Here is a 22,833-nt window from a genome sequence, read left to right on the forward strand (position 1 = left end):
ACAACATCTTAAAAAGCAGAGACATCACCTTGCCGACAAAGGTCCGTATAGTAAAAGCCATGGTTTTCCCAGTAGTGATGTATGGAAGTGAGAGCTGGACCATAAAGAAGGCTGATCGCCGAAGAATGGATGCTTTTGAATTCTGGTCCTGGAGGAGACTCTTGAGAGTCCCATGGACTGCAAGAAGATCAAACCTCTCCATTCTTAAGGAAATCAGCCCTGAGTGCTCACTGGAAGGACAGATCCTGAAGCTGAGGCTCCAAGACTTTGGCCACCTCATGAGAAGAGAAGACTCCCTGGAAAAGACCCTGATGCTGGGAAAGATGGAGGGCGCAAGGAGAAGGGGACGACGGAGGACGAGATGGTGGGACAGTGTTCTCGAAGCTACCAGCATGAGTTTGACCAAACTGCAGGAGGCAGTGGAAGACAGGAGTGCCTGGCGTGGGGGTCCAGGGGGTCACGAAGAGTCGGACACGACTAAACGACTAAACAACAAATTATTAATTTATTAATTCCCCAGCCACTCTGGGCGGCTTCCAACCAAATATTAAATTTATTAATTCCCCAGCCACTCTGGGCGGCTTCCAACCAAATATTAAATTTATTAATTCCCCAGCCACTCTGGGCGGCTTCCAACCAAATATTAAATTTATTAATTCCCCAGCCACTCTGGGCGGCTTCCAACCAAATATTAAAAACACAATACAGCATTAAACATTAAACTTACTATTACTATCTTTCTTACTGTGATTAGTGTTACCTTTATTGCTACTAATATCAGTGACTTACAAGATCAAGCCCTATTCTGGAGTCTGGAAACCAAGCCTTATGAGGAATGGTTGAGGGAGCTCGGTTTGTTTAGCCTGGAGAAACTGAGAGCCATCTTCCAATATCTCGAGGGCTGTCACATGGAAGAGGGAACAAGCTTGTTTTCTCCTGTTCTGGAGAGTACGACTCGAACCCATGACTTCAAGTTACCAGAAAGGAGATTCCAACCAAACATCGGGAAGAACCTTCTGACAGAAAGAGCTGTTCGAGAGTGTAGAATGGACTAGCGAGGAAGGTGGCGGCCTCTCCTTCCTTGGAGCTTTTTAAGCAGCAGTTGTATGGCCATCTGTTATGAATGAACTAGCTGAGATTCCTCATTGCAGGGGGTTGGGCTAGATGACCCTTGGGTCCCTTCCAACTCTATGATTCTATAAGTACCAGTGATAAGACAGTCCACAAAAGGAAAAGGGGCTGGAATGGAGGAGGGCAGGGGAAAGAAAACTCCTGGCACTCATTCTTTCATGCTACAGAACTAAAAGATTTCCCCGCTTTTCTTCTTCTTTTTCTCTGGGGTGCTGTGTTAAGCGCTCACCCTAAGGGGAAACAGGTCCCCCCCCCTTAGAGGAAGTGGACTGGTCGGAACCTGTCTATGACATTGGCTCAGAATCCCAGCCTCACTGCGCAGTTGAGTGCCCCACCCACCCACCCAGCCTCGGGTCAGCAGCCTGTGAGTGGCTAGGTTGGGCTGGGACAGAATCGGAAAATCTGGGGACAGTGAGAAAGCCGGAGCAAAACCTGAAGATTAATGGCTGGGAAACTGGTGAGGGGACCAGTCTCTATTGCTAATGGGAAGTTGCTGAGGGTGTTTTGAATCCTTATTTTATTCTGTTGTTTCAATTATGGGTGCCTTGAGTTTAAATGTTTTAATGTGTTTTAAAAAATGCTCATCTTTTGCATTTTAATGTTTGTGTTACTTGTTTTTATATTTGGGAATGAGCTGCTTATGACACATGAATTACTAAATGTATAATAAGCATTCTCTTTCTCCCTCTGCTACAATCATTCTTTCTTGAAACCCCCTTGTTCCATGTGGCTTCGATCCCACTAGCTTCCACCCAGCGTAGACCCATTCAGAGTCATGGGCCAGAGTTATTCCTTCTCATTCATTTCAATGGGTCTACTCTGAGCATGGCTGATGTCAGATGCAAGCCAGAGCCCCAGGATTACATTCCTGGAAAGGCTTTTGCCTCTGCCTCTTCCTCATGCTGACACCCTCCCTCTTGTCAGCCTCCTACTGTAGCTTCCTTGGGGCAGAGACCTGCTTGTGTGGCAGATGCCACGCCTTCTCTCCCCTCATCCTTCTCCCTCTTCCTCCACAGTTCCCCGAAACAGATATTGGGGATTCCGAGGATGTGTGCAGGAGGAGCCCCCTGAGCCTAGAAACCCTGGGGGGCTCTGAAAACATCAAAGAGGTACATGGCAGAGAGAGGAGGGCCACCTTCTGGACGGGTCGCGAGCAAGGGGGCAGGCCGGCAGGGGGCTGCTGAGGGCAGGCTGTGCTTGCTGCCCCACTCATCCTGATGGACCAGCCCCCCATGGCGCCAGGCCTTTAAGGCTTCCCTGGCAAGCGAATCATTGCAGGCAGGAGGGTTTGGCTTCTGGGTTCCTGCCTGTCTCATTCTGGGCTGCTGTCTTTTTCTTCACTGTCCCCCACCCCCCCACCCCCTCGGGGGTCCTGTCTCTGCCAGCAGTCGGCATCTGAGGGCCAAGAACTTCGTGACAAAGCGGCTAGCAAGGAGGAAGAGCCCAAGGAAGAGCCGGGCAGCCCCCTGGAGGGAGAAGGCGAGGGCAGGAAGGAGACCCCCAGACCACAGGGCACAGATTTGCTGGATTTTCGATGGGTAGGTGGCAGCGGCCTGAGGGGCAATTGGCAGAAGGGGAGGGGGGCATATCAACCCCACAACTGTTGCAACAAGGTCCTCACACTCCCCACACAGGAGGAAGGAGAACCCAGAACATGGTGTGCAAACCCTTATGTAGACTTTTGAAATTGCCCACCCTGTAGCCCAAGACCCCCCCCCCAGGACATACATCACAGAAGGAGGCGTCTACAGCAGACATCCTGTCTGTCAGGATACCTGTTAATGGTCCCTGATTGCATTGCCTGGGCAGCCTGGCCATTCTTTTGTAATGGCAAAGTATTTTGTAATACTCAGTTCCTGAATCCAGATCACAGGCTCACCCTATTCATGCACAAATATGCCCTTAAGACAGGATTTGGGAGCAAAAAGACAATGGGGAGGCTTTCCCATTTTCTTCCTCACTGCAGAGAAATATTTGAGGTCCCTGAGAGAGTCAAAATGGTTTCAGGATTGCTCTCCTCTACTATTTCAGACACGTGGTTTATATACTTATGTTTGTGTTTGCCTTGTACATTTATGAACAGGTCTTTTATATCTGAGACCATAGAATTCTTATAACACTGTTCTTCAAACTTCTTCATATTGCTATTTTTGTTTGGAATTTGTCCCACAGCTGCAGGAAAAGGAAGAAAAGGGGTTACTACAAGAGCAGCTGTGGCCCCCACCTGACAACAACAAAGAAGACCCCCTGGAGCCCAGAGTCAAAGAGGTCAGAAGCACGTAGTAACTGAGTCCTAGGAACTGCCTGCCACCAGAACTGGTGAGATGGCAGGATTGGGTGGCCCTAAGTTGGATTGGGTGGCCCTTGAACACAACTCCCAAGAAAAGAGTGCGCAAATTTCTATGGAACGGGACTGGGCTGAAGATGTGGCCCTCCAGATGTTGCTGGACTGAACTGCAACTCCCATAGTCACTGCATGCTTGCTGGGAGTTATAGTTTTGCAACATCTGGATGGCCAAAGGGATAGATTTAGGAATAAGGGCTGAAATTTGAATAGAAGCACAACCCACCACTCCACAGTAGGGGGGCTGAGAACCAGGATAGTACAGGGTTGTTACTTACAAGGTCAAACAAGGGAGCATGATTTCACTTCTTGCTTGGCAATGATGGCTTACACCCATCCACCCATTAATGCAGAGACACGGGTGCGCATGCCCCAATCTCCAGGGGTTGCAGGCAAGATACGCTTTTCAACATCATGATATATATAACCAGCTAAACATTGCGATGTCCCCCTATATCTCAATGTCTGAAATAAAGTTGAAGCTGTGTAGAGCCCTTGGCTGGTTTTCCCCATGTTGGAATTTTTGCACAGCACACGAACACGCAGATCATGATTTGCACTATATTGCCAGGTCAAAAATCATGAAACCTCAGGAAAAGCGGGGCGTTCTGTTCTGGGAGCAAATCAGGAACCGGGACGGCTTCTGTAAATCCGGGAGTGTCCTGGGAAAATAGGGAGTCTTGGAGGGTCTCAATTCTCCCAAACCAACCCTGCAATCCTACAGATCTAACACTCCAGCGCGACTCAGTTTCGCTTCATTAGATTGCAGCCTTGTTTTCTTTCTTCTCTGAAAAATTCAAGGTCCTTCCTTATGACAACGCTAAGCCAGACCAACTTGCAAGGGCCACAGCGGATCACGAGGCTTACTACCTGGCCGATGACGAGGAAACGCTCCTGGGCGACTCCTGCGCCTCCACAGGCTACTTCCCCTGCTACCGGACCTACGAGGAGTTCCCCCGCTACCAGCCCCCCGAGGACAGAGAGAGTGGGGCCCCCCGAGCGGGCAGAAAGAAGATCCCCCCCACCAAGGGGCAGGGAGCCCCCCACAGCCCCCCATCGCCCCTGCCAGCAGCCAGTGTGAGCAGGAAGTGCCCTCAAAAGAGGAAAAACCGAGGGGCCCTGGAGAAGGAGCAGGCCCCAGAAGGGGGGCTGAAGCCGCGGCTGCAAGACCAGCGCTCCCTGCCCCCCAACCCAGAGCAGGTGGGCGCGACGTGAGTTCAAATTCTGGGCGGGGCCCAGCAAGCATACCCTCCCAATTTAATCCAATGGAAATAGGGACGTATTATTCAATAATAATAATTTTATTATTATACCCTGTACATCTAACTGGGTTGCCCCAGCCACTCTAGACAGCTTCCAGCATATATAAAGAGCCTTGAAAAATGTCCCTCTGCAGGGCTGTCTTCAGATGTCCTCAAAAAGTTGTAAAGTTACTTCTCTCCTTTGCTCGGGGTTCACATGACTCCTTAATTTCCCCGATGAAAACAGGACGTCCTAAGGAAAAGCGGGACATTCGAGGATCACATAGAAAACCGGGGTGGCTTCTGTAAATCTGGGTCCGTCCCTGGAAAAAAGGGCCACTGGGAGAGTCTGCAGCAGGGCTTGTGGCGCAGCGGTCGAGTGCCATGACTTTGCAGGGGACGAGGTCCAAGGTCGCCCCCAGGTGTGCAGGTGCCTTGTGGGAGCAGCTGTTAGTTCGCCACAGCTAAGCTGTGTGGATCCTCAGAGATCTCCTCTCCCTGCAGCTCCTTCCAGAGCCCTGGGGTCAGGCGCAGGCGAGCAAGGCTCTGTTGTCAGTGAAACTGACTCTTCACTTAGGGAAATGAACAGACAACTCGGCCTAGTGGTCTCAGCAAGCCTTAACAGCAGGTCTTGCCCCCATGGAGCCATTGCCAGGACTGAAGGTCCCTGCCTTCCAACTCTCTAAGGCTTCTCCTCTCCCAGATGTTTCCCTAGCAATCTCAACCCCTTTCCATTTCTCTGTGCATCCTCAGAGACCCAGGGCAGGGGAGCTTGGGGCAGCCGGAAAGAGAGACTCTTCTGCACAGCTCCCTGTCTCAGGCTCTCCCTGCTCCCTAAACCCTGCTGCCCCGTCAGCGTCCGGCTCCTCCTCTCATTCCTCTGACCTCTCCTCCTCGGTGTCCCACCACCAGTCCCCTGGCTCTGGGCCTGCCTCCTTGGGGTCTCCCTCAGGGAGGGGCTCCCCAGCTGGAGCCACCCACCAGCCCTCTTGGCTCTCTCAAAATCGGAAAGGTGCCCACTGCTCTGCGCTGGCTGGCGAGGTCGCAGCTGGCACAGGGAGGGGAAGCCCCTGCAACCCTCCACAATTCTTTGTGGAGAACAGCCTCTGCAGTTCTTCAGCATCCAGCCCTGCCTGTGGGCAGCCTAGCCATAGGCCCTCCTGACCTCAAGCCAGGCATTGGAATAATTGATTATGTTGAGGCCGCCCATCTGAGTGGGTGGTTCCCAACACATATGAAAACATAAAAAATGTAAAACATTAAACTGCCTTCAGATATCTTCTGAAAGTCAGGTAGATGTTTATTTCCTTGACATCTGATGGACTGGGTGCCACTTCCGAGAAGGCTCTGAGCCTGGTTCCCTGTAACCTCACTTCTCGCAGGGAGGGAACCAGCAGAAGACCCTCAGAGCCGGACCTCAGTGGCTGGGCTGAACGATGGGGAGGTGCTGCTTCGGGTATACAATGCCGAGGCCGTTCAGGGCTTTACAGGTCAGTACCAGGCCCTTGAATTGTGCTTGGAAACGTACTGGGAGCCAGTGTAGGTCTTTCAGGACCGGTGTTATGTGGTCCCAGTCCCTAGTCTAGTTGCCGCATTCAAGGTTAGTTGTTTCCAAGTCACCTTCCATTGCAGTAGTCCAAGCGGGAAATAACCAGGGCATGGACTGCTCTGGCGAGACAGGGAGCAGGCAGAGAGGGTCTCAGATGGAGCTAGTAGCCCTGGACACAGAATTGACCTGCGCCTCCATGGACAGCTGAGAGTCCATGGACAGCTGTGCACCTGCTCCTTTGGGGGCACAGTTACCCTATTCAGGACTATCTGAAGAGTAACCAGTTTCCCAAAACCCTTGGGCTGAAGGTAACTTGTTTGCTTTTCTCGCAGGTCAGGCTAGAGACGGAAGGAGGAAGAACAAGTCCCCAGCAGTGCCCCTCTGCTGGGAGTCGCCCCTCAGTCAAGGAGAGTCACCACACCCCCTCAGAGCCCCGCACGACCCCCTCACGCCTCAGCCTCCAATTCCTGGTCTCCTGGGTCCGGAAGATCTTCAGGAAAGCGCCGTCGCCGCAGCCTCCACCACAACCCAGTACCAGCAGTGGGGCGCAAGTGGGGAGGCCGCTGGCCAGGCGGCTGGGGCGGTGGATTGCCCAGTACCGCGGTCGCATCCACCCCCAGTCGATGTGACTCAGACGTTGGAGGTCCGGTTGGGGTGTGTTGCAGGGTATTTTGCAGAAGCCAACCATTTCCATTAAAATTCCCGCTATCTTCTTGGCTCACAACACAGAATTAAAACATGAGAGTCGTTTCACATCGCCACATGGGCACCACGGGTGGTTGGAGCACTGGCTGGGATGACCCTGCGATTGTAACCCTTCTTGTACTACGCCTCTTCCAGTGTACAGACTTGGCCTCCCCCCCCCCCTTTGGGGAGGTACCATGGGGAGCAGTTTAGGATTTTCACGGCACGGGAGGAGGGTGTGTGCTCAAGGAGCCAGCCAGCAATAAACCACGCAGAGTAAGTGAACTGTTTATTAGAAGAAACGGCTTCCTCAAGGGTGCCAGACCCAATGAGCACAGCAATTCTTCTTGGCCGATCTTGCCCCAAGGAGGCAGTTGTGGAGACTTCCCCCAGCCACTTCCCCCAGCTGCCCGTCTCCTTCTCCCATGGGGCCTTCCCAAGCAACCTGAGACTCTGCCAGTGCCTCTGCCTCTCCCTCTTCATACCTCCTCTAGTGCTGGGAGACCAGGGGAGAGGGGAGACATCCTGGCTCCTTCACCAGCCTGACTCATCTCTGCCTCTTGGCATCTCTCCCTTCAAGGCTGAAACGCACCCTTTTTCTCCCTCCTCCACTGCTGAAGGCAGCAAGCTCCTAAATACCCGTTGCTGGGATCGCAGGTGGAGAGCCTTGTCGATTTGTAAGGCAAGGCCAGGATGCTGGGCCAATGTTTGCTTGTCCTGATCCATCAGGGATCTACTTAGGCCATTGTGTACATAGTGCTACTATTGAGTGAACAACCCTTTCGGGGAGTGTCACCTCGCAGCCAGTTGGGATGAACCTGGAAGCTTCTGGGAAGCAACTTTTGGCTCTCCATAAGCAAGACCTAGCTCAGTAGTGGAACATTTGCTATGTACGCAGAAGGCCACCGGTTCAATCTCCAGGGGAGACGGAGGAAAGAGCCGTAGCCAAAACCCAAGGCAGCTTTTGACAGCAAGGACCGAGCTAGACAAAACAAGGATCTTTGTGTGTGTGTGTGTGTGCGCGCACGCTCACACGACAGCTTTACATAGCCCAATGGGTGGGGTGCCTGCAACCCTTCAGATAATGATGGGGTGGTTGGGGAGGGGTGGTACCTCTGTGGGGGGTCACGTTGTGCTCTTTCTGGGGTAGTTTGTCCACCTTTGGTCCCCACCCACACCCAACTCTCACCTGTGGCTTCCAGACGCCGTCAGCAGGCGACAGCGGCCACAATCCTGGGAGCAGCTTCGATTGGCTGGCTAAATTGGGTGAGGGGAGCCGATGGGTCTCAAAGCCTCTGTGAGTCAGGGGCTTCCCCTGCATGCGAAGCCAGGCTCCGATGGAGGGAGTGGACGAGACCAAGAGGGAGTTCAGTGGTCAAGAAGGCGCTTTCTGCATGTGCTATAGAGGAAAGTGATGGCCAGGTGGGACTCGTCCACTTGGGAAGGAGCCTGTCTAGAAGAAAACTCTGCCTTGTGGGACATCTTTGGGAGAGAACAGGCTCGGGAGTAAGCCCTACGCAAAACCAGAGTGGAGTCCCTAAGGCGGTTGGGTGGCGCCTTGTCCGCCTCCTTCTGGCAACTCCTGCAGTCAAGCTGGTGCCAATCGTCTTCCTCTGCTTTCCTTTGGACCCCCTCAGTGAGGCCGAGAGGGGGGCTTGTCACCTGGGCAGCCCAGGACCTCCAGGTCACCTCCGTGCTGCCAACACAGCCATTCACCCCTGGAGGCGCACTCCATTGTCTCTCGAGACAGGCGGATGCCACACCCACCCACCCATCATCTCAGACCACTAGCTGGAGGAACTTTTGATGGGGCTCCGGAGGTTCCCCCTCCCAGCTCTAAGAGGCATTCCTTGCTCTTGGAAGAGCATCCCTCTTCTGATTAGAGGCATTTTCCTTCCTTGTGCAGCCAGCAGGGAATGTCTCCTCTTAGGACCAGGGAAGGAAAACCTGCAGAGTCTGGGTGTTGCTGGATTCCGTCTCCCATCACTCCCGACTGTCTGCAATGCCGGCTGGGCTGAGGGAAGCTGGAGTCCAGTGACATCTAGAGAGCTCCTCCCTGTCTCTGCCAAACAAGCTTCTTCAGAAAGAAAAACTGAAGCCTTCGACTAGCATCTTCTATGCTCATTCCTTCACGCTGCTCCCTGCTTACATCATACCCTCCAACATTTCTCTCATGAAAATAAGGACATCCATCCTAAGGCATGGGTAGGCAAACTAAGGCCCGGGGGCCGGATCTGGCCCAATCGCCTTCTAAATCCGGCCCACGGATGGTCCGGGAACCAGCGTGTTTTTACATGAGTAGAATGTGCCCTTTTATTTAAAATGCATCTCTGGATTATTTGTGGGGCATAGGAATTCGTTCATTTTTTTTCTTCCAAAATATAGTCCGGCCCCCCACAAGGTCTGAGGGACAGTGGACCGGCCCCCTGCTGAAAAAGGTTGCTGACCCCTGTCCTAAGGAAAAGAAGGACATTCTGGGATCAATCAGAAACTGGGACGGCTTCTGTAAATCTGGGACTGTCCCTGGAAAAAAGGGATACGTGGAGGGTCTGTTGCATAAATTAGTTCTTGGAAACATGCTTTGAGACCAAAGCCCCAAAGGCCAGCAATCTGCTCCAGCTTCTGAGAGATTCTCCCAAGCATCTCTTAACACTCATAAGGGCTGAAAACTTGACTTTAAAAAAAGAAAGAAACGGAGGATGTGAGAGAGCCAACTTTTATCCAACTAGAATGAGAATGGTTGAGTTGGAAGAGATTCCCCGGTCCTCTAGTCCACACTTCTGCATGCAGGAATCTCAGCTGATGGCATTCCAAGCTCTGCTTCCAAACCTCCAAGGAAGGAGAGTCTGCAACCTCCCAAAGGAGACCATTGCACTGTCGAACGGATCTTGCCAACAACAGAAAGTTACTCCTAATGTTTAGTTGGAATCTCCTTTCTTGTAACTATCATGAGACCAAAGAGGAGAACCGTAGAGAACAATAATGAGACAGGCACATGATTGCTTTAAACCAGCAGCATGATGACACAAGAGGAAAAAGAACGGCCAAGGGCCAGAGGATGGCACATCTGGAAGAAGAATGGAGGACAGCAGGGAGCAGTGGTTGCCTAATTGAAGGTGGAGAAGCCTGCCCTGGCAATATGGAGAGCCAGGGTAGGGCCAAAATACAGCTGTAAATGGAACAAGCGGTCTGCCAGCCTTCTCCCCCACCCACCATTGTTGCTGCTTTTTGCTCTTGGCCACTTTTATAGAAAGGGAAGCTTTCTCTGCAGGCGCCACTCCATTTTCTAGGGTCGGCCAGTCAAGCTCTTGAAGCGGCAGATCTTTAAAATAACAACATACACTGCACAGAAGAATTGGCGCAGAAAACTAAATGGCGGCGCTCCGGTGAATTTCCGGGGCCTGTGCAGCTAATGGCCCCCAAGGCCAACACCCTCCTTCTCGCTTGGGCTGCGTTTATTCCCGTCTGCAAGTCCATCTTGCTCTCCGCTCATCCCCACCGCTTCCAACCCCCCGTTTCCCGGCGTCTCCGGGTGTCAGCGCGCCAGGCTGCCCTTCTGGCCCGTCCAGAGCTCCCTCAGCTCCACCTGGCAGCCCAGGTCCCTCAAGGCGGCCTTGGCCACGTCCTCGCACGTCCGGTGGGTGGCCCGGGCCTCGGCAATCAAGTCCTCAGCACCCATGTCCAGAATGAGCTGGGAGAAATCCCGAGCGTGGGAGACGAGGTTGCGGATCAGCATGCAGGCTTGTTTCTGGACGGAGAAAGAGAAAAATGGCAAACGATTCACTTCGTTAGCAGAAGAAAGCGCCCAGCGTCGCCTGCGAGCTCTGAGAAGCAACAACAAAAATATCAGTGCCGTTTCGATTCAAAATGATTCAAAATGTCGCATCCGAATATAGGCCGAAACCTGCGCCTTGATCTCAAGGACCACTATGCAATTTTTGAATAAAATCAGCACCATTTTGAAAGGTTCTGCTCGCCACCTTGAGTCAAAACTTGTTACCCTACGCAGGCAGAAAACTGCTCCTTGATCTCAGAAACCATCATGCAGACGTTGCCTATGATACCTTAAGAGACGTCCAAATGTAAGGGGCGAGGAGAGAAACAGCTCTCCAAAATATAGGCCGAAACCTTAAACAACATTGATACACCTCCTAAGTGGTTTACACTTAATGAAAATGTAAATTATTTACGAAATTATAATGTTCGTAAAACCAGTAAAATCAACAGTGTGTTAAAAAAGGTATACAATATTGCACTCTAGGGATTCATTGTGTGGTTTTCCAGTATGGTGTTAAGATGTTTATGTTAATTTCAGTGGGCCTTCTGAGTAGGACTAATACTACTAATAACAACAATTTTATTGTTTATACCCGCCTCTCTGGCTGGGTTTCCCCAGTCGCTTTGGGTGGCTTCCAACACACATAAAAACAGAATAGAACGTCAAACATAAAAAGCTTCCCAATACAGGGCTGCCTAAGTCAGGTAGTTGTTTATCTCCTTGACGTCTGATGGGAGGGTGTTCCACAGGGAGGGTGCCACCACCAAGAAGGCCCTTTGCCTGGTTCCCTGTGCTGAGGCCGTTTAGGGCTTTCAAGGTCAGCATCAACGCTTTGAATCGTGCTCGGAAACGTACTGGGAGCCAATGTAGGTCTTTCAAGACTGGTGTTATGTGGTCCCAGCGGCCGCTCCCAGTCACCAGTCTAGCTGCCACATTCTGGATTAGTTGTAGTTTCCGGGTCACCTTCAAAGTTGACCCCACATAGAGCGCATTGCAGTAGTCCAAGCAGGAAATAAACGGAGCATGCACCACTCTGGCAAGACAGTCTGCGGGCAGGGAGGGTCTCAGCCTGCCTACCAGATGGAGCTGGTAGACAGCTGTCCTGGACACAGAACTGACCTGCGCCTCCATGGACAGCTGTGAGTCCAAAATGACTCCCAGGCTGTGCACCTGGTCCTTCGGGGGCAGTTACCCCATTCAGGACCAGGGAGTCCCCCACACCTGCCTGCCCCCTGTCCCCCAGAAACAGTAGTTCCAACACCAGACGCAGCCCATCTTATACCCTTGTGGGAAAGCAGGCTTGATGCCTTCAGAGGTAATTGTGGTTACGCCAGGGCAGAGGGTGGGTGAAAGAGCGACTCCTGTCTCTTACAGCGCAAGACTGTTACCTGCACGCCAGCTTCCTTGGGGTGCATCTTCATGGCCTGCAGCGCTGCCAAGGCCCCGCCCCCTTCCATGATGACCCGGCAGTTCTCGGGCTTCCGCAGCGCCAGCATGCACAAGGCCGCACAACTCTGCTCACACACCTGAGGGCGGAAACGCAGGCAGCCATGTTCAACCGACTGACGACACACTTGCATTTTTATTATACAGCAAGCTTGACGCCACTCTTGCATTTTATCGTACAGTAATATTATTTCTGCAAGTTTAAGTTCTTTTCAAGTGCTTTTAATATAGTGTAACATTTATTTGTTTATTCAATTTGCATGCCGCCCCTTCCAACTCTACAATTCTATGATCCCTTGGAACAGGGCAGAGCGTGCACTCTTGCTTCTGGAGGGGGCTGATCCAGGGGAGGGGGGCAAAAGATGAGGGAGGGAGCTCAAGAACAGCAAAGGAACTGGGAGCAGCCAAGGAGAGCCAATGTGGTGTGGTGGTTAAAGCAGTGGTTTTCAACCAGTGTGCTGTGGCACCCTGGGGTGCCTTGAATGATGATCAGGGGTGCAGCGGGCAGCACTGGCCTCTGTCCTTCTTTCCTTCCCTCCCTCCTCTGATGCCCTCTTGCACCTCTGCCTCCCAAAGGCTTGCACAGCTGTTTGTTGCAGCAGCCCGGCTATAGGCTTCCCAGGGGAAAGGGGCCTCTGGGAGGCATCTCTCTTTGGGGCAGCGGGGGGCAGCTCAGAGACCAGGGATGTCAGCAGTGGCTGCCTAGAGGACTCCCAAGAAGAGGGGGGGAGGGGAGGAGGCTGAGGGAACACACAGCAAGGGAAAGTGCTCAAAAAGGGATGAGGGGCTGCTGGTTCACCAGGAAAGGAGTGAGCCCCACAGGGGTGCCGCAGAAAGAATGTAGTTGGTCAAGGGAGTCGTGGACTCAAAAATGTTGAAAACCTCTGGGTTAAATGTGAGTTTGTAAGTTACTGTGGAGGCCAATTATGGATCCACACGTTCTTCCACAGTGGGGACATACTGTAGGTTTCCGGGCAGGAGTTGATCATGGTGAGGGTTTGTCAAGCGTGCCTTCCTCTTAGCATGTTTCTCCCTTTTGTCCTGAGTTCAAGCGTCTTCAAAGCCCGTGATACCTTTGGTAAAGGCTGTTCTCCAACTGGAGAGCTCGCAGGCAAGTGTTTCCCAGTTGTCTGTGTTTATACTACATTTTAAAAGATTTGCCTTGAGAGAGTCTTTAAACCTCTTTTGTTGACCACCAGCATTACGCTTTCCATTTTTTAAAGTTCAGAATAGAGTAGTTGCTTTCGAGAATGATAATCAGGCATCCGCACAACGTGACCAGTCCAACGAAGTTGATGTTGAAGAACCATTGCTTCAAGACTGGTGAACTTTGCTTCTTCCAGTACACTGATATTAGTTTGCCTGTCTTCCCAAGTGATGTGATTTTTTCAATGAGTTTGTGAAGTTGTTGTGCAAGTCCAATTCCGCCAACTTTGAAGACTTTGGCAGGTATTCCATCAGACCCACTGGCTTTGTTGTTTTTCATTTGGTTAATAGCTGTACACAACTCTCCCAGATTTGGAGATACTGCAAGCTCATCTCTAACGGGGGAGTTGCGGTTAAGGAGATGCTGGTAATGTTTTTTCCAGCGCAGTGCAATAGCTTCTTTATCTTTTAGAAGTCTGTTAAGTGTAGGGGCAGATGCCATGATTTATTGGCCCATAGATGGTCTTTGTGGCTTTGTGCATCACGAGTGTCAGCTAAGTCTCTTGAGCTTTTTTCACCAGGTGTTCTTTAGTTCTCTGGTTTTTCTTTGAACCTCAGCCTTAGCGTTGGCATAGGGTTGTTTTTTCTTAGTGTCACAGTTTTTATCCCTTTGCCAGATCTGAAAGGCCTTCCTTTTCTTGTCAATAATGTGTTCAATCTCACTGTCATTCTCATCAAACCAGTCCTGCTGTTTCTTGGTTTGGTATCCAATAGTTTGTTCGCAGGCTGCAGTAATAGACGTTTTTAGCTTGGTCTGGTGTTCCTCAATATTATCAGGGAAATCTAGAAGCAGATGGTCCTAAGACCTAAGACCTAAGAGTCGTTTGGAAGCAATCCTGCTTAATGGGATCTTGAAGGGCTTGAGTGTTCATTGTGCTCCTTGGTTCCCTTCCTTGAAGCCTGCGTTGAGGTGTAGTCTTGAGAGCCATTGTGGAGCGTATTAATTGGTGATCTGTCCAGCAGTCGTCAGCACTCACCATAGCTCTGGTAAGGAGCGAATCACGGCAATCTTCAGCTCGGACGGTTACATAGTCTAAGCGGTGCCAGTGGTTTGACCGAGGGTGATTCCAAGATGTTTTAAACTTATTTTTTTGTCAAGAGTGTGTTGGTAATACCAAGGTTGTGCACTGCACATATCGTCAAAAGTCAGATTCTGTTCTGGTTGCTGTTGCCTATTCCTTCTTTCCCAATAGTCCCAGGCCACAGATCAAAATCTTGCCCAACTCTTGCATTAAAATTACCCAGGAGGATATTCAGCTGAAAGTAAAAATTTTATTTAATACAGTGGTGCCTCACAAGACAAAAAGAATCCATTCCGCGAGTCTCTTCGTCTTGCGAGTTTTTTCGTCTTGCGAAGCAAGCCCATTAGCGGTTTAGCGGATTAGCGCTACAGTATTAGCGGCTTAGCGGGCTTAGCGGATCAGCTGATAAGCGGCTTAACGGATCAGCTGTTAAGCGGCTTAGCCGATCAGCTGATAAGCGGCTTAGCGATCAGCTGTTAAGCGGCTTAGCCGATCAGCTGATAAGCGGTTTAGCGGCTTGGGGAAAAGGGGGGGGGGAGGAAAAAAACCCCGCAGGAACTCGCAAGACATTTTCGTCTTGCGAAGCAAGCACATAGGAAATTCGTTTTGCGAAGCACCTCCAAAACGGAAAACCCTTTCGTCTAGCGGGTTTTCCGTCTTGCGAGGCATTCGTCTTGCGGGGCACCACTGTATCTTCATCAGCAATCAGTGTTGGTGCATAAGTGCTTAGAATAGGAGCCTGATGGTTTGGGGTGAGTTTTAGTTGAAGGGTTGAAAGTCGCTCATTAAGGGACTTCTGAGAAGAGCTTCACAAGATCGTTTTTGATAGCAAAGCCTACTCCGTGTATTCAATGTTCTTGTTCTGACAGACCTTTCCAGAAGAAAATGTAGCCTCCCCTTTCTTCCTTCAGTTGTCCCTCACCTGCTCTTCGAGTTCCTTGAAGCGCTGCAATATTGAAGTTAAAACATCACAGCTCTCTTGCAATGATGGCAGTTCTGCGTTCGGGACGTTGATTGTCTGTGCTATCCAACAAAGTCTGTATAGTCCAGGTTCCAAAGTTCAATTGTCTTTTACGACCGCTGGATGGTGACCTCAAAGGGCACGGTAATCCAGTCAGGGAAAAAGGCAGGCAGACTATGTTTAGGGCACCTTTTCTGGCCCCTCCCCCTTTTCGGGGTGAGCAGGGTGGATCCTAAATAGGGCTGCTCAGTCATGGATACAGCTGCCCAGCTACTCAACTGCCTCGTTCCTTGAGTCAGAGCGACTGAATCTGTATCCACCGCCTATGTGCCAGTTCTTGACTAGGGGCTTCCAGATTTCACGGTCCTGCCCCCGTTACCATTTGCCGATCCCCATGGGCCTTTAGGGTTTGAGTTCAGGATGGGTTTTTGGAAGACGCCTGTGTGTGAATTTGTTTTATGCGTGTAGCTCAGGGCATGCTGACCAACGCACAGTCTGCACAGTAAGGCTCTATTCCAGTGGCATGAGGATCACGATGACCGGTAGATTCTTCCTCCGCCTTCACAGCCGTTGTCACACACCACTTGTTATCTTCCGCCTGTTATGCCGTTGAGGACTTCTGGGATCGTGCTTTGTCTAGCTCTTCCCCTTTGACCTTACTGCCTTGGGTGACCCTGCTGGGAGTACGAGACTCCCGACGGCTGCACTCACAAGGGTCATAGGAACGTGCAAGCCCACTCCCCATGACAAGGTGATGGGCTGGTTGGGGCCTCTCAGTCTAACCCCCTCACATCGTGGTCGTGAGGGTTACACCTGTAGAGGTGAACGACCAAACGCCGCTTTAAGCTGCTTGGAGGAAGAGGCGGGATAAATGCAACAGACCAGCCAATAAATGGAAGCTTCCTCTACCGACACCCACTCACCAAAGGGCTGCCGAGGTGCCGAGTCATGGCCAGCACGATGAGGTCTGTCCCTCCGGCATTGACGATGGCGTCCTTCACGTCGTCGTTGCCCGCGATCGCCTGGATGGCGCTCATCACCTGCTTCACCAGGTCCTACAATCCGCAGCAGAAGGGCAAAGACCCAAGGCGTGAGAACAGGTTTGAAAAGAAAGCCACACGGTCGCAGAGTTGGAAGGGACCCTGGGGGTCCTCTAGTCCCACCCGCTGCAATGCAGGAATCTCAGCTCCAGCATCCAGGACAGGCAGCCAGCCCACCAAGTCAGCTAAAGTTTGGATCTGGGGTGGAGAAACAAACACTAAGATACTGGAAAAACAAATACTGGAACCTTACTATTATTTTTTTAGGGGAGCGGCTGTAGCTCCAAGGCAGAGCATCTGCTTCCCAAGAGCCTAGATTCAGGTAGGTGGTCTGATGCAGTCAGAATAAAAAATTGTCCAGCAACACCTTAGAGACCAACTCAGGTGGATCTGAAGAAGTGTGCATGCGCACAAAAGCTTCTACCCAGAACAAACTTAGCTGGTCTCTAAGGTGCTAATGGGCATTTATTATTATTATTATTATTATTATTATTATTATTATTATTTCAACTCCTTTCCAAGATGATGATGAAGATTTCTATACCGCCCTCCATCTGAAGATCACAGGGCAGTTTGCAATATAAGAACACAAGAAATACTATAATAACAAACAAAAACTCCCCCATGCAAAGTTTAAAAGGCCAGAGAGTGTTCTTTTCCTTATTAATATTACCCAACGCAAGCCCACGGAAATGAAAATGGTCAAGTCTGTGCTGCAGTTGAGAACAGCCTCCCTAACGCTTTTGGCTTTTATGTATCTGAAAATCCCTTTGCTTTTAGCTGTTTTTACCCAAAAAGGGGGGGGGGGAGTTTTGGAGCATTGGTGAGAAAACTCTCAAAAGTCCCTGATGCCACTGGAATGATTTTTCTGAAATCAACTTTTCCAGGAGGAGTTTGGTCTCAGACTTCCTTTCAAACAAAACACAGACCAAGAAAAACTTTAAAGAAATGCGTGAAAATGAGTTTAATCCCTGGCATTTCTGGAATGTCCCCTGGAACCCTGGGGAACGGCTGCCAGCCAGTGTCGGTAATACTGAGCTAGATGGATTGCTGGCGCAGTGCAATATGAAGATGCTGCCTAGATTTTTAGTCCATCAGTCCTTCCTTCAGAATAATGAGGACCGAAATCCTGATTTATTTCGATCCATGGTGTATCCATGGATCAGGCCAGCCCTGCCTGGAGTGCCACTGCCAATCAGAGTAGGCACTACTGGGTTGGACAGACACAGTGATCTGACATGGCAGCTACCTACATTTGTAGTACCTGGTGGTCAATGCAGTCGGCCAGCAGCGCCACCATGAAGTTTAAACCGCCCAGGTCCACAATCTCCTGGCAGAACTCATTCCGGACAGAGAGGCGCCCCAGAGTGGCACAGATCTCCCTCAGGACGCTGCAGTCGTCGGGGAAGGCTGAGAGGAGGAGGAGGAAGAGAAAGCGAGATGGTTTGTGAATCGTACCTGGTTGTGAAAAGTAAAAGTGAGCTTTTGGGCTTCATACATGCAGAAGGGAAGAAAAGGAATTTGAAAAATGACAATTACTGATTCATTGAGGATTTGAGGATTTGTGGAGTAACCTCACTTGTAGATAAGATTAAGAATAAGAATATATTATTTATACCCTGCCCATCTGTCTGGGTTTGCCCAGCCACTCTGGGGGACTTCCAACAAAAATTAAAAATACAACAAACAGCAGTCATTAAAAACTTCCCTAAACAGGGCTGCCTTCAGATGTCATCTAAACGTCTGATAGTTGTTTATTTCCTTGACATCTGATGGGAGGGCGTTCCACTGGGCAGGTGCCACTACCGAGAAGGCCCTCTGCCTGGTTCCCTGTTCTTGGCTTCTCGCAGTGAGGGAACCGCCAGACGATCTCAGCGCTAGATCTCAGTGTCTGAGCAGAACAATGGGGGTGGAGACGCTCCTTCAGGTATACTGGGCCAAGGCCATTTAGGGCTTTCAGAGTCAACACCAACACAGCTGCCCCATTCAGGACCAGGGAGTCCCCCACACCTGCCCGCCCCCTGTCTCCCAAGAACAGTACTCTTGTCGTGAAGTCAATCCTCAATATTGCAAATGCTGAAATATCGTACGTGCAGGAATTGGCAAGCAGAGAGCCGATGGTTCAGAACATGTAAGTTTAATGGAATGAGCATTAGGAACAACCCGGGAAACAAAGCAGCAACAAGAGGAAACCTTGCGTGGAGCGTGGGAAACCTATTTTGGGGGAAATTGCATTGAATTTGGAAAATCAATAAAAAGGATTTGGCAAAAAACCGACAACACCCCAAACCACTTCTTGGTTGTCTTTGACTGGCGTTGGAAAGACAGAGAGGGAGGTCTTGCCTCCGGTAACGCTAGAATCGAATTCCCCCCCTCCCTCTGGCCTGACCCAGAAGGGCTCTCCTTGCATTCCATGGGTGGGGAGGAAGGGGCAGTGCCTCTACCTTTGGCGGCTTCGATGAGGACCCTCAGTCCGCCGTGCTCCGTCACGATCATCTTGGCGTGCTCGTGGGCGTGGCCAAAGGGCACCCGGATATCGTCGTCGAAGGTCATGAACCGCAGCCCCGCGCAGGCCTCCCGGACCACATCGGCCCGGTCCCCATGGCGGACAACGGCCCCGACCAGCAGGGAGAGGACGCCGCCTTTCACCAGGTCCTGCCGGTTCTGCTCGTGCTTGAGGGACGCCTGCCGGACGCAGCGGATGGTGGCCAGGGTCAGGTCGCCATCATCCTGCCGCTCCCGCAAGACCCGCAGAAGCAGCTCCTGCCCGGGGGCATCGAGGAAGTCGGGCTGGCCGTCCAGGAGGGCGGAGAGGGCGCGGAGGGCCTTGAGGAGAGAGCAGCCTTCCTCACAAGCCAGGCGGCAGGCGGCCAGCACGGCAGGATAAGCGCCCTTCTGCCCCGCCAAGTAGCGGACGGCCATCTCCTGCCGGCACTGCTCCGCAAAGCTCACCAGCAGCTCGTCCACCGCGCCCGAGTCGGCATCAGCAACTGCCTTCTGCAAGGAGTCCAGAGTCTGCGGAAGGAAAGGAGCGAGTAGGGCTGGGCAATAGCTGGTTTTCAAGATCGCGGGAAATCGCCAGCTACGCATTGCGACACACCAGGAGATCACAATGGCTGATATAAGGACGGGGCTGGTGTTTAACATTGCGATACCATTTTGCACCTGGCTAGGTGAAGATGGCTGGGTGCCAGGAAGGCGCCTGGCGTCTCCACCACCTGGAGGTGCCTGCCTGGGGGTCCTTGGGTTTGATCTGTTTTCACACACACATACCCCTTCTTGTAGAACTCCATTTTATCGGCACAATCAGAATGAATTTCAGGAACCCAAAAGCCCTATTAAAAAATATGACCTTCGAGCTGTCTGGCCTCCAAATGGCAAGTAGGCATTCCACTCTGCCGACCGTAACCCTGGTTTAAGGAGCCGTTTGACGCCCAGCTTATATATTTGACCTTCTGATGCTTAACACCGAGTCGGACCATTGAGCTCAGTATTCCAGAACAGGTGCTGCCCACCCACTGAGCTGTGCTCCTTTCCTAAGAAATAAACCAAGATTCTAGTGCTCATGGTTTTGATTAAAGCCCTGGTTTAAATAGGAATACAGTCATACCTCGTGTTGCGTTCCGCTCTTCTTACGGACTTTCAGCTTACGAATGTGGCAAACCCAGAAGTGTTTACTTCCGGGTTCGCCACCTGTGCATGCGCAGAAGAGGCGCTCCAGTTGCAGACTTTTTGGGGTGCAAACGGCACCCCGAAACGGATTACGTCCGCCACTAGAGGTACCACTGTAGAGGGAACATTCCCAGCCCAACTTCAGGATGCCCGGGATTCAGCCTGAGGTCCTTGTGGTGCCACTGGGCCACGGCCCCTTCCCAAAGCAACCCCTGGGGCTTTCATCCTTTCTTGGGCGGCCCCAGGCACCCTTCTCACCTGCAAAACAGCATGCTGTGGCTCTTGCCCATCCACAGAGGCGGAATTGGGGGCCGTCTTCACTATGTTGCTTAAGTCAACACCTGGAGAAAAGACACGGAGCAGTGGGGGCAATGAGTTGGGGTCCTCAGTAGGGATTCGTAGAATAGAAGAAGGCTGTGCCATCTCAGGTCTACCCAGCCAGTTAAAAACATCTCTTCGCAAAAACCACACCTTGAGACTCAAACTGCTGGACGGCTTCGATCACGGCCTCTTCCGGATCCATGCCGAGGTCGCTGATGTTCTCCTGCACAACATCGTCAAACGTCTCCTGGGTGATCCGCTTGGCTGCCATTTTGACCTGCGCCTGTCTTCTCGGCCTGCAGGACAAGAGTTTTACAATTGGAAGGTACCCCAAGGGACATCTAGTCCAACCCCCTGCAATGCAGGAATCTCTCCTAAAGCATCCATGACAGACGGCCGGCCACCCAACCTCTGCTTCCAAACCTCCAAGGAAGGAGAGTCCACAAGAGAACGGTTTACATATGGTGGTGTGTGTTCTTTTTTAAAAAGAAAGATACTGTATAGGATCCCCAAAGAAAGAGAAGGAGAATAGCTGAGGGGTTAGAGCACCCAATTTGCCTGCAGACAAGCTCAGCTTCAGTCCCCGATGACCACTCCGTGGGCCGTGAGAGATATTGGTGAAACTCTGGAGAGCCACCGCTGGTCAGCGTATACAATACTGAGCTAGACTGACCAATGGTCTCTTGCAGAACAAGGCGGTCACTTATGCCCCTGTCAGTGCTAGAAACTCAGATATATAAGCTAGGTGCCAAATGGGTCCTTAAACCAAGGCTGCAGTCGCTAAAGAGTTTAAAGAGGTCGGAACAGGCCAATAGATATGTGGACTGTCCCTGGATCAGGGGACTTTTCTTCTTTAGGTTATCAAAGCTCTTAACCTCGCTCAAGGTTGACCTCTGAACTAGCCAGATGTTTAACTGAAAATCAATCACAGTCAATGCATAAAGTAAGACTTTAGAGCCGTCTTGCCCCAAAATGGCAACTAGACATTCTGTTTATTTTAAAAATAGATTTATATCCCGATTTTTAACCCAAAGAGCTCATCGTGACATACAAACGTCTCCCCGCCCCTTCCCTTTTTATCATCACATCAGCCCTACCAGGTAGGTTAGGCTGAGAGAAAGACTGGCCCAAGGTAATTCCATGAGCTTCATGGCCAAGTGCAGATTTCAAACCTGGTCTTTCTGGTTCTGGTTTTGGCAGCTGTAACCTCGGTTTAAGGTGCGATTTGGTGGTTAGCTTACATGTCTGAGTTTCTAACACTGCCTGGAAGTGTCCAATGGAACGCAGGGGGGTCTTTTCTGCTGAGTAATCAGTTTCTGATTGTGCATGAACAAGACATTCTTTCATGCAGAAGGTGGGAAGGATAATCAGCACCACAGATCTGAAAAATAAAATGCTCCCTTTCCAAATGCTGCATCCTGCCTGAATATCCCCTATGAATTTCCTTTTTAGAAGATCTGCAGCCTGAGGCTTTTCAGACGTTTTAAAAAGCTGATCTGTTTCCCCCTTGATGCTAATAGAAGGTTTTATCGTACTGTATGTGCTCCCATAGCTTTTGAATGGCATTTTAAAATGTAGCCTGCTAGGCCATGTTGCCTTTTGTTCATTGCTTTATGATATTTGGATTATTTTGCATTAATTTTATTTTTAAAGATTTGTTGGTCTCTGGAAGATTTGCAATGAACAGCAGTATAAAAAATACGAAAATGATTAAATAAATTATTTTTAAAAAGTCAAGGTCAGGGCTCAGCACTGGTGCAGGGGAGTAGAGGGGGGTGGAAAACATACAGAAGGATTGATCAGAATGCCTCCTTTTAGTTTATTATTCTTTTTAGTTTATTATAAACGTCAGTCTACCGTGACTGGCAGCAGGCACCCAGTCTTAGAAGCTGGACTGAAAGCTGGGCTCAAAGGTGGTGAGAGAACCAGCTGCTTCCCCAAACCCCTGGAGCTGAGAGGCCTCCAAGGGCTCAAATATTATTATCTATTATCATTATTCTCGTTATTTGGTTACGACCCCCGAAGCGCAACCTGAATATCAGTGTTATGTACTGAGCAGTCTCGAGTCCTCACGACCCCCTCCTCCTCCAGCCCCGAAGACGCAGCCGGAGAGGCAGCTGTGCCTCTGAGCAGCCACAGAGTGCCGGCGAGCCCACTCTCCTCCTGACACCCACCACCAACGGCTTCCGCCCCGGACTGGGGTGGGTGGGGGACACCGGGACTCTGAGCATGGGCAGAGCGCAACCTCCCCCCCCCCGCAAGCTTCTATTATTGCATCACTCCACCTGGTGTGTCCCTCGGCGCTCGCCGTCCCGTCAAAGACTCCGCATCGGCAGCGAGGGTCGTTCGCGCGGCTGGCGCGCCGCAAGTTTGTCTCCAGGCGGCTGCCGTCCGCGAAAGCCCAGGCAGCGCGTGCGCAGAGCGCGACCGGCCCGCCC

General features: G+C 51.2%; 2 protein-coding genes across 6 annotated transcripts; one reads left to right on the top strand and one right to left on the bottom strand.

The window, feature by feature from the left end:
- The first annotated feature begins 1,443 nt into the window (after positions 1 to 1,443).
- On the top strand, positions 1,444 to 6,989 carry LOC308467410 (uncharacterized protein). 5 transcript variants are annotated; one of them, XR_013981181.1, is made up of 7 exons: positions 1,444 to 1,588; positions 2,148 to 2,240; positions 2,517 to 2,669; positions 3,304 to 3,399; positions 4,277 to 4,675; positions 6,099 to 6,206; positions 6,598 to 6,737. XR_013981181.1 is itself a non-coding variant. In XM_080989132.1 (7 exons), exons 1-7 carry the CDS (start codon positions 1,574 to 1,576, stop codon positions 6,605 to 6,607), a joined length of 885 nt encoding a protein of 294 aa, XP_080845258.1. In that variant the 5' UTR covers positions 1,444 to 1,573; the 3' UTR covers positions 6,608 to 6,741. The 5 variants fall into 5 exon arrangements, 4 of the variants coding, with proteins under 4 accessions (XP_080845258.1, XP_080845256.1, XP_080845257.1 ...); XM_080989132.1 differs by having other exon boundaries at positions 4,277 to 4,686; positions 6,598 to 6,741; XM_080989130.1 differs by lacking the exon at positions 6,099 to 6,206 and having other exon boundaries at positions 6,598 to 6,989.
- A 2,660-nt stretch (positions 6,990 to 9,649) lies between these two features.
- LOC308467198 (armadillo repeat-containing protein 6-like) lies at positions 9,650 to 22,797 on the bottom strand. The gene is made up of 8 exons (XM_080988658.1): positions 22,681 to 22,797; positions 20,546 to 20,672; positions 20,333 to 20,415; positions 18,847 to 19,417; positions 17,667 to 17,812; positions 16,286 to 16,417; positions 12,116 to 12,253; positions 9,650 to 10,697 (listed from the first exon to the last, which is right to left on the bottom strand). The coding sequence occupies exons 2-8, from the start codon at positions 20,664 to 20,666 to the stop codon at positions 10,485 to 10,487; spliced, it is 1,404 nt and encodes a 467-aa protein (XP_080844784.1). The 5' UTR covers positions 20,667 to 20,672; positions 22,681 to 22,797; the 3' UTR covers positions 9,650 to 10,484.
- Between the last annotated feature and the right edge of the window lie 36 nt (positions 22,798 to 22,833).

The sequence above is a fragment of the Podarcis pityusensis genome (genome assembly GCF_964106645.2).
Source record: "Podarcis pityusensis genome assembly, chromosome: 18".
Taxonomy (NCBI): domain Eukaryota; kingdom Metazoa; phylum Chordata; class Lepidosauria; order Squamata; family Lacertidae; genus Podarcis; species Podarcis pityusensis.